The sequence below is a fragment of the Eurypyga helias genome, unplaced genomic scaffold, assembly GCF_000690775.1.
Source record: "Eurypyga helias isolate BGI_N326 unplaced genomic scaffold, ASM69077v1 scaffold16211, whole genome shotgun sequence".
In the NCBI taxonomy this organism is placed as follows: domain Eukaryota; kingdom Metazoa; phylum Chordata; class Aves; order Eurypygiformes; family Eurypygidae; genus Eurypyga; species Eurypyga helias.
In genome coordinates, this window is record NW_010230359.1 from 32442 (window position 1) to 43472 (window position 11031).

Sequence of the window (11031 nt, forward strand, 5' to 3'; positions counted from 1 at the left end):
CCTTGCCGCCCTGTTCCTCGGCGCATTTCTCCAGGGCGACACCGTCCCCCGGTTTCTTCCTGCGGAAGATACTGGCGTGGGGGTTGATGAGGGGCGGCTCATCCTTGTTGATGCCCTCCTGGCTGGACATCTGCATGTGCCGGCGCAGCTGGCTGGGGCGCTGCTCCCAAACCCACATGTGGTGCCTCCGGCGACGCTCCCGCCTGCAACGGAGGGGACAGGCAAGGGGTCGGCATCCTGGACACCTACACCACTGCTGGTGCTTCACACCCCCTCTGACGGTGAAGCACCCACCCTGGACTTAATTTGGGAAGCCCAGGAAATGCCATCCCCAGGGCTACAGGCTCCGGCTTCATCCCCAGCCCTCCGGCATCCCTCCAGTGCTGGCAGGGGCTAGAAACTGGGCTGAAACTTCATATTTCTGCCCCTGCAGCCAGGGACTGGATGTCTTTGCTTTGCCAGCTCCTCAGAGCTGGGGTCCTTTTCGGAATGGCAGTGCCCTAACAGTACAAATGAAGGTGCAGGAGGCTGTGGTGCAAGCAAGGGTGGCAGTCTGATGGGATGGGGACAGTGAGCAAGAGGGGAAAAGATGCCGGGTACAAGACCTGCCTTGCTCAAGGAGGGATGCCCAGCCAAGACGGAGAATGTCACCGGGTGAAGGAGGTCCTCTCCCTCTCTGTGCTTAGCTACATCAGCTGGGACAGTCCCTCAGCCAGGACAGTCCCTCACCTGGCACATCCCAGGCAGGGAGCCAGCCCCAAGGCTTTGGGAGCAGCGTTTTTGGCTGCCTACGGGGGAAGGAGATGTATTGGGCTTCTCTACCTTCTTGCAGGTGTGCTCTAGGGAGGGCTGGGCTGTGCCATGAAACCTTTGCACTGCCATAAACACACACACAGACACCCTGGAGAAGACAGACGTTCCCTTCCCAACACACCGAGGCACACGGAAACACCCACGAGCACACACGTGTGCATACCCCCGGGAAGACACGCAACGGGCACGTCCACGGGTAGCGGCACGCACAAAACCAACGAGCACACGCACAAAACCACGGAGGCACGCACACACGCACCCAAACAGGGGTGCGGAGGAGCACACACGACCATCCCCCTCCCCGTCGAGGAGGGGGAGCCGCGTGCCCCACGGACGCACAGAAAACACAGGAGCCACAGACGACACATCCGCCCCCGCGGCCCACATACAGGTGGCTGCTGCGTGGCTCCCACATCGACATGTGGTGTCTCCTTCGCCTGTCTCTTCTGGGGAGGAAAAACAAATGGGTTCAATCCCCCCTTCACACCTCCTTCGACTCATTTGGGCAACACAACGAGGTGTCACCCCGCACCGGGCAGCCAGCATCCCTTTGCCACTGGCTGCTGGGATGCCCAAGAGCAACACCCAGCAGCGAACACCCTGCACTTACACACCAGCAATGAGCTGCCCACACTCACACTCGCTGCACCCGGATTCCCACACTCCTCCATGGCACGCATCGCTGCCATCCAGGGAGATGCACGTAGCGATGCCCGTGCTGGGGATGCGGATCCGTTTTGGGGTGTCGGCACAGCCTTCCCCGCGCCGGCCAGCCATGCAGCAGCAGCACGGGGGAGCAGTGCAGGCTGCAGCTTCTCAGAAACCCTGGTACATCATCAGAATTTTAACAGCTCTTTCAAACTCCTATAAATTCCCTTCTCCTGAGCAACACATGGCAATTTTGCAGAGAAAGCGCTGCTCAGAGCCATCGCCATGGGTCGATGCTGCTCTGACACAGCACAGAGGGGAACATGATCGTCCCCAGAAAAAGCAAGGCACAAGCCCAGGGATGAGCTGCTGCAGAATCACAGAATGGTTTGGGTTGGAAGGGACCTTAAAGCCCATCCAGTCCCACCCCCTGCCATGGGCAGGGACACCTTCCACTAGACCAGGTTGCTCCAAGCCTCATCCAGCCTGGCCTTGGACACTTCCAGGGATGGGGCATCCACAGCTTCTCTGGGCAACCTGTCCCAGTGCCTCCCCACCCTCTCCGGGAAGAATTACTTCCTGATGTTCAAGCTAAATATCCACGCTTTCACTTTAAACCCGTTACCCCTGTCACCGGAGCAGCCCTGACACGGGGAAGCCAAAGGGGGCCGTCAGTGCTCTTCACCCCCACCGACTTAAGGCAGCTGAGGAGATCCAAGGCTGTATCCTTTGTATCAGCAAAGGGAAGAATCACATACGCACCGCTCCAAGCAAACAGCCACGAGCATCTGCAAACGTGCGTGTAGTGATTTACAGGTTTATGCTTGTGCAGGACACGTGAGCAGATACACTCCAACCGCACGCAGCCAAGCGCCCGCAGGCAGAGCTCACACCACCGCCCTGGGACACATCTCGCCGCTGCCCTGCGAGGATGCCACCACCCTCAGCACCCGTGTGAGACGCTGGTCATTGCCTCCCCGTAGCCACCTTTTGGCCACATGCACAGGAACAGCCCGGAGCGCATCACGGGCACCCTGCCGCCGTCCCCGCAGCAAGTGGCTGAGCCTTTCAAACGCATCCACGCACCACGTTAGGCACCAACACACGACAGCATCCGCATGCGTCCATCTGGCCGCCCACTCGTCAAACAGCCCCGAGCCATCTGCACCAACGGCACCCATGTACAAATACAATGCTCCCATCCAGCACCGCAGCCGCCCACGCCAGCCTGGCCACGTGGGAGCTTCCCATCCTCCAGCCCGGCCACGTGGGAGAACCCATCCCCGCGCACCGCCGGACCTCTCTGCAGGCAGGAACGCACGTACCGAACCTGCCTGCGCGGGGTACCCACATAGAAATGGAGCCATCTGTGTCTGCGCACACCCGAACGCAGAGACCAGCTTGGCTTTGCCGACCCCAGTTTCGGTATCAGCACTGCTCCGGCTCGTCCCTTGCTGTGACATCCCCACCGGCCCTCCCCGGCTGCCGGCACCAGCGTAGCAGCACCGAAGGCACATCAGACCTGATGCTGGAGATGGTCGTCCTCAATGGCATTGCAATCCCTTCCCTACCCCTGCCCCTATCCGTCCTGATGAGGGCGAGGAGCTGGGAAAAAAGGTCTGCAGATGTCAATATCTCCAATTTCAACACCACTAGGACAACAGCAAAAGGTTAAAGCGATCTGTTTTCCCAACCAGCTATACCTGGCAATGGCTAGATAACTCTGGCAGGGACGTGCAGCATGGGCAAAACCTTTAATGCCCCAATATAGTCCATCTCCCCCTCTTCCTCTCTCCTATCTACCCATTCTCCAGCCTCTTCTGCAGCCTAAATCCCTCTATTCCCTCACTTTACCTGGCACATTCCCACTGGTAGCCAGTCAGGACACACAGACTCCACCACCTCTCCCAAAAGTCCTCCCAGTACGTGGCCAGGCACAGATTTATTACAAATATCCCATCACCCCCAAAATTGGGGTGACATCTGCGGCTGTCAGGAGACCAGGCAGAGCTCACAAGTACCCCCAGCTCCCGCTGCCCCTAAAACCACCGGTCATGCGCAAAGGATGGGGGTCCATCACACCCCGCTGCTGCCAAGGCAGGGAGCTGGGACCATTCCCAACGCTGCCTCCAACCCCCTCCCCTGGATCGGATCTCGCCTGAAAACAGCGGTTTCTCTCAGCGAAGCTGCAAGAGATTCTGCTGTGTACGAGCTTGGCTGGGTTTCAAAGCATAACGAAACCTAAAATTCCCTGGGAAGGGATTCTATAAAAAAAAGGGGGGAAAAAAAAAAAGGCAAAAATCCTTTCAACCGTACTGAGATGTACTGTTTTGGGAAACAAATCAAAACGCCTCGTTCCAGTGTTGACTTTGAAAGTTTTATGTGATTTAGACCATATGACACTGCAAAATAAAGGGGGAAAAAAGGCGTCTAGAAAGGAAAAAACCAGAATTTTCTTCTGCTGAAGCACAGAGACAAGGCTCAACACCACGCCGGGGGTTTATGTGGTTTGGGGCTTTTTTTACCCTCCCCCAAATCAAATTTCTGTACAATCCAACGTGGTTTCGCAAACCTGCTCCACCCCTCATAACTGCATTTGTTACCAGGGAAGGAGCCCACGGGAGATTTGGCACACCGCTGCTCCCTTCTCCCCCAGCCCTGGCTGCTCTCCCACAGCTCCACCACAAACAAACGCTCCCCAGGAACAAGTATCACCCCTCCTCAATAAAAACAGGAGATACCTGCCTCCTCCCCAGCAGCATCCCTGAGCGTCTGAGCTGCACACGTGCAGCAGAAAACCTCTTTTAGCAGGTTTGTGCCATGCTCAGGGGCTGCCGTGTGAGGCAGGGGTGGGCAAACCAGAGAGCTGGTCCCTCTCTGAAGGCACTGCTGCTCATGGGGAGCACGGTCCTAGATCTCCATCCATCCATTCATCCATCCATGGGAAGACACCCAGGGAGTCACCCCGTGCAGGGACCCCATTACTGCGGCAGCCCCGTCAGGAGCCGTGCCCGGCTCCGCTTCAGCTCCCCATGGCTGGGCTTGGGGAGGGGACATCGGGGTAAAGGGAGTCACTCACTCGATAGCAGGCATGTTTGGGGCAGACATGGGGCTGACTTCTTTGGCTTTCTGAAGGGCGTGCTTCTGGTTAAAGGCCTCCTCTTCCTCCTGCTCATCCTGCGGAGGAAAGAGGGGAGTTGCTTAGTGGGATGCTGGGGTTTCGAAGGAAGGTGCAGGCAGAGGAGGATGCGTGGGGCTACCTTAGATGCCAAGGCATGCGGGAGAAAGGGGGAGCTGGCACCTGGATTTTCAGGGACAGCCTTTATTTTATGGTGGGGACACAACTTCCCCACTACACCAGATCTTACTAAAGGCATCAGCACTATTTAAATAAGTGAACCCAGCCCACTGCAGGCTAGAACAGTCCCAAATGGTGTAGACCAGTTCAGCCCTCCCTTATTCACAGCCACAGGGGCGAGACAGGCATCTCCCCGATGGAGTGGGAGGCAAGGCATCCACAAATGACCCGGGCAGAGACCGTATTGCTTTAATGAGTATGGTTGCACCTCCAGAACAAAAAAAAATGTCATTAGGAGTCATTAGCATGCGTTCAGCCTTTTCAAAAACTCAGCGCCTCCTTATTGATGCTGCTGGTACGCCACGAGGGTCTCCCACCCCTCTCACCCCAGCAGCAGCTGGCAGCCCCTGGAAGTGTCACCTGCACCCACTGCGGGAGGACGGGGGCTCCCTCACGCACCCTAAACGAGCACCATGCCCATTTTGTTTGCTGCTAATGGGTCAGATTTACACCAGCGTGGAAGCCCCTCAGTAAGCCCCAAGGGACTGAGTAACAGCCATGTGCTCTGCAAAAAAACTGCAGGCACCGGGGTATAACTGGTCCCCTAAAAAGAGCAGCAATGACCCTCACAGTTCTCGCCTACTCACACTTATCCAGATAGTGCCCCAACATTTTAGCGTTCCCCAAATATTTCCCAGCGTGGTCTTAAAGACAGCTCAGCCCAATAACCTTCCCTCAGCACCATCCTGCATTGCATCCTAAATCACGCCCACTGCCCTGCTGGCAGATGGGGAATAAATACGGACACCACTAGAAAGCGCTTCCCACTACGCGTCTCCAGAGTCTTTGGGAACATAACTATCCCCACACCAGACCCCATCACACAGACAAGGGTTATCTCAATCTGACTGGAGGCAAACAAAACTGAGGAGCTTAAATGGAGAAACAGTTAAGCCACACTTGATGGGAAGCGTGGGTGTTCCTGGAGAGACACACTTTCCTAAATCCATGTCTAAATGGCTGTGCCCAGTGACAGGGGGTTGTGTTTCAGGGGAGCACCCTGCGTACCTTACTTCTAATTTGACCTGACCTCTTTCCAAAGCAGGCTGAGCTAAAGCACAAGGTGTCCGTGGCTCCGGAGTGAGAACAGTCACAGGCAGTGCTCCTGGAGCATTTCCTGCTCACCCCCTCCTTCACTCTCTTCCCACCAGCAAGAGGAGAAAAAGGAGCGACGGGGACGTACCTTGGTGAGCTCCTGAGCGTTGGCCAGGTTGTCCACTGCGATGGCCAAGAACACGTTCAGCAGAGTATCTGTGAGCAGCTAAGGATGCACAAGGCACGTGTTAAGGACACAGGTGACTACAGCCACCAAGGGAGGGTGGCCCTGACAGCTCCTCACCAACTTGGTGAGGAACATCCAGAGGGACCAACTCCTCACCCATCCCACATACACAGCCCTCAGTGCACCTCCTGAGAGCTCTGTGTTGGGGATATCCAGGGCTGCTGCACTTGTGATGGGAGTCCCTTCACCGGGAGAGGAGGAAGGAGCAGTGGGTGGGGAGGGGGCTGCCCCAGAGAGGAAGATGAGATGGGGTTGTCTCCACTAAAAGCACAGCAGCCAGGTGGATACAGTTTCCAAACAAGGTCAGGACGATGAAATAGATGGAGGACCACATGCCCGAGCGAACGCCTCCCTGGGAGCGGATGCCATTGTACATCACCTCATTCCAGTCCTCGCCCGTCAGGATCTGTGGGAAAAGCGAGCCGGCAGCTCCGTCACCCGCACCTTCTCGTCACCGGGGCAGCCCCCTCGATCTACCCCACTGACGCGCGGAGACCCCGCGCCGCGGATAACCCAGCTCTACCGCTGCAGCGCTTGAGGGAGGTGATGTTGGACGTTGATGAGGATTCAGGTCTCCTGGGAAGAGCTTTGAAACTCTTCCACCTGGTGTAACTGAGGTGAAAGAGTTTCCATCTCCTGCCATCTGCTTTGTTATACAGGAGACCGAGGAAGCGAGTTACACCCTAACAGCTGATGGAGGGGAACCCGTTTGGTTTAAGGAGACCCAGCCGGTGGGGAGTGAGCAGAGAGCCCCAGTTCTCTTTGGCTGTGTGCCCTTGCAGCCCAGCTCCTACCTGGAACACTGTCATGATGGCTGCGGGGAAAGTGTCGAAGTTGGCCGATGGCGTGCCATCAATGAAGTTAAACCTGGAAGTGGAATCGGGAGGACGTAAATGGGCTGGAGTACCAAGGTCATCAAACCCTTGACCGATGTGCTATCAGCTCTCTTGTGCTCAGGAGGACCTTTCCCAAATCTAGGGAAGGTCTCCTGAGCATCTGGTGCCAGAATCCAAACTCAGGAGGACCTTTCCCAAATCTAGGGAAGGTCTCCTGAGCATCTGGTGCCAGAATCCAAAAGATGTCCTGGCCAGAAGGGCCCACACAGCCCAGAGGCACCCGCCTGAGCAGGCACTGTTGTATGGGAGAGGTACCTGGGTTAGCAGCAGGTTATAGTCTGCCCAGGCAGCCAAGGGGGTGTCATGCTTGGCTTTAACATCCAGAAATTCCTTTTCCCCAGATTTGAAACAACCTACCTGCCTCCAAACAGTTGCATTCCCAGCAGGGCAAAGACTACAATGAAGAGAAAGAGGAGGAAGAGCAGACTGATAATAGACTTCATGGAGCTCATCAGCGAGACCACCAAATTCCTCAGGGATGCCCAGTACCTAGAAAACAGAGACAGTGCTGGAGTACTTGCAGGAGAGCAGGAGCGACCGGATCTGGGCTGCAGCCGCAGCGCAGGACAGATGGTGACAGGCACAGAAGGATGGTATGTACTTGGTTATTTTAAATATTCGCAGGAGACGAAGGGCTCGTAGGACACTGATCCCAAAAGAGGTTCCTGGTCTGAAGATAGCCCAAACCACTTCAAAGATGCTTCCCACTGTGACCTGAGAAGAAGACACAGCTGTAAGTTAAAGACAGGCTCGGGATGGGCTGTTGCAGGAAACCTTCATGTGTCTGAAACAAGGCCCCCACCACCCTGCCCAGGACCTGGCGTCGGTCTGGCACGGGCAGGCTGTCCGGCAGAAAGGGTCCCACTGCGAGGGCCATCCCGTTCCTTTCCCCCTTGGTCCCTCACGCTGCAGTCACCTGCCAAATGTCTCCCCCTCCACCATCTCTGGGGCTGCTTACCCCACAGTCAAAGCAGTTGAAGGAAGAATGGAAGTAGAGGCGTGGCCCCATCCCGTACATCTTTAAGGACATCTCCAGGAGGAAGAGTCCAAGAAACAGGAACTCTGCATAGTCTGAAAGAGAAAAACCCAGACGCGCTACCGTTGGGGCATCAAGCTGTGAGGAGCATCCTGCACGCACCCACCCATAGCCCACGGAGCACTGGATGAGTTGAGGACCATGCCGCTTCCCCCAGCTCTCTCAGGCCAGGGCATGGGATGAGGGAAGGTTGTCTGCAAGGACCTCAGTTGTATAGAACAGCACCAACCCCACAGGTTAATCTTTCAGGGTGGGGGTACTGGTGTCCCAGGGGTTTGAGAAGACCAGAGATGGAGCAGAGAAGCTCTTTAACATTATATGAATCACAGAGCAGTTTGGATTGGAAGGGACCTTAAAGCCCATCCAGTCCCACCCCCTGCCATGGGCAGGGACACCTTCCACTAGACCAGGTTGCTCCAAGCCTCATCCAGCCTGGCCTTGGACACTTCCAGGGATGGGGCATCCACAGCTTCTCTGGGCAACCTGTTCCAGTGCCTCCCCACCCCTCCGAGAAGAAGAAGCTATGGTGGTTGGGATGTTTGCAAAGACATTAGCCACACAACACTGTAGGGGAATATTAGCAACCTGGATTTAAATCACTGCACAGCTGGAACTTGGCCAGGGTAACCGAGCCAAACAGTCAGGAGCCAGTAAAAAGCTTCTCCAGCTTTTTCATGAAGAGTAGCATGTGAGAGTCTGGCTCTTCCCCTTGTCCAAAAGATGCTTCTCACCACGACCAGCTGCCTTACCACACCGTAGCGTGCTGGGATCCCGGCAGCCCTGAGCGTGCTAATGCAAATTTGGGCAGGCCTGGTGCTTGCCGGGGACGTTTTCAAGGTGAGTAAGAATAACACGGCTGGAAAAAGCAGCGCTGTCCCTACCACAGCAGCTCAGAAGAAACACACGGCTGCTGCGGGGTTGACCACGCTGCTCTGCTGTTAGCACCACGCCAGGGTAGGCATGAGTGCACTGCCTCCAAGACCTGACCTTGCACTATGGACCACAGTGGGCTGGGGGATGCTCCCGTAATCGGTTTTAAGCTTGGGATCTCCACACCAGCAGGGAGGTTTCCCATGATCCATCCCATCCCTGCAAACTCCCGCCTTGCCTTTCCAACAATTGCTTGTGGGCATTCAAAGATGGATCTCCAGCAAGCTTTCCATCACCACTGTTCACAGTTTTAGGATAAACCCAACTGAGACCTGAGGTCTGTTTCTCTCTCTTGACAAAACACATTGGACCTGAAGGGCATGAGGCCAGTAAAACTTCTCCACACTTGCCCACAGGGCTGAAACAGCCATCAGTGGCCACGGGGTCAAGGGCAAAGCTGAATTAAGTGACTGTACATTGTCCTTTTTTTATCAACAATGATTCTAATTCAGGTTATTCCCTGCCCAGCTCCGTACCAGCATGACTCTGGTGGGATTCATCCCCTAGGGCAAGGAGCAAGGGCGTGTGGACATAAGAAGGCTGCAGGAGGTTTTGCCTGCCCACGCAATGCTCTCACACCTACATAAAGCCCACGGACTCACAGAGGAAGTGGGTGAGCCATGCTGGCTGGTTGTGATGGACGATGGCCACGCAGGCAGTGTTGAGTGCCACCAGGCTCAAGACGATCCAGTAGAAGACCTGGGATTTCACCATGTGACGAACGGAGATGCGCAGGAGTCGCTCCTTGTGCCGTAAGTAGGAGGCGCCGTCCACTCTGGCGCCTTTGAGACCGGAGTGACTCAAGGGGTTACCTAAGGGAAAGGAGTGGGGAGAAGGAATTGAGTGCCCCAGTCAAGGTGGGAGAAGGTGTTGGGTGCCCCAACCTCACCCACAACATAAGACAGGACAGACGGCTCAGACATTGCTGTTATGACTTCATAACATGACTTCACCACACAGTTTTTAAACAGGCAACGGGTGGTTTGCCCCCTTTTGCCGTCAAACTAGCAGAGATGGTCGATCTGTGACAATCCACACAACTCAATACACTGGCTGAGGTTTTGGGGGGTAAAGCTCCAAAATCTACTAACCCAAGGTTGGATGAAGAGGTCTTCTCTGCGCCAGCCTCCTCTCACCTACGGAGGAGATATCAACACAGTGCTCATCGCTTGAGTCACGGTTCATGGTGTCTGTCCGGTTCCTTTTGATAGTGGCCCGCCTGAGCACTGGGAAGGGAAGAGGAAGGGGTGTTGGCGGCCCGACTCTGCCAGTACGCAGCTCATTGGACCAGGATCTCGTGATCAGTACTTGGCTAACTCAGGTCTGGTAACAGGATGGAGATACCCAGGTGACCCTAGTCCACAGCTCTCTCTTGTGTGGGACCAAACACCCCCTGGCCTTCATGGTCTCTCAGGGGTTCTTCTGTCAGTCCACCTCCCCACACCCCTCTCTTGTGCTGCAGACCCCGCAGGGGTATCCCCAGACTCAGGCAGAAGGCGGGTGCTTAGGCAGGGCATCGCTTGTCTTACCTTCTAAGGCTGAGGTCCCAGCGTTTTTGTTCTCTTCAGCCAGCATGACTTCCTCTACGCAAAACACACAGTTCAGGGAGACAAGACACTTGGCTGAGCACATCAGACACCACCGCCTCGGACCCGAGCGCTTTGCTCAGCCTGGAGGTGGCTGCTCCAGGCTGCAACCTCTTGCCAAGTATTGGTTAAGTGTCCAAAAGCAAATTCTGGAGGGTGGCAAATGGCAGCTACCACACATTGCATCAGAAATTACTTGTAATCGACCCTTCTTCCTCCACTGCAATTAACTCTACTCAATAAGTTGAATATTGTAGTCAAGTCTGGGGCTCCACATCCCAACCAAAGCTGAGGTCTGGGGCTCAGGCCCCATTCCAAGTTACCCATTACTTTTCAAGTTGGAATGCCAGACAAGAGTGTACATCTTCCCTTCCCCCAGCTGAACGCACTGAGCCGATCCCCACGCGGGGCAAGCAAGGACAGGGGCTGGGGCAGTTTGCACACCCATGGGCTGCTGCACATGGCTGGGTGGCAGCAGGAAG

The 11031-nt window shown here is 55.8% G+C and overlaps 1 protein-coding gene across 1 annotated transcript in view; it reads right to left on the reverse strand.

Annotated features, from left to right (window-relative positions):
- The window catches only part of LOC104516403 (voltage-dependent R-type calcium channel subunit alpha-1E-like), a gene marked incomplete at both ends in the record, with an annotated part of 81547 nt that overhangs the window by 32434 nt on the left and 38082 nt on the right, over positions 1 to 11031 (reverse strand). Inside the window, 12 exon segments of the mRNA XM_010160712.1 lie at positions 7 to 203; positions 1203 to 1259; positions 4541 to 4638; positions 6003 to 6070; positions 6390 to 6507; positions 6896 to 6968; positions 7355 to 7486; positions 7599 to 7711; positions 7956 to 8068; positions 9566 to 9775; positions 10100 to 10189; positions 10493 to 10546. Of these exon segments, the coding sequence (XP_010159014.1) occupies positions 7 to 203; positions 1203 to 1259; positions 4541 to 4638; positions 6003 to 6070; positions 6390 to 6507; positions 6896 to 6968; positions 7355 to 7486; positions 7599 to 7711; positions 7956 to 8068; positions 9566 to 9775; positions 10100 to 10189; positions 10493 to 10546 (1323 nt within the window).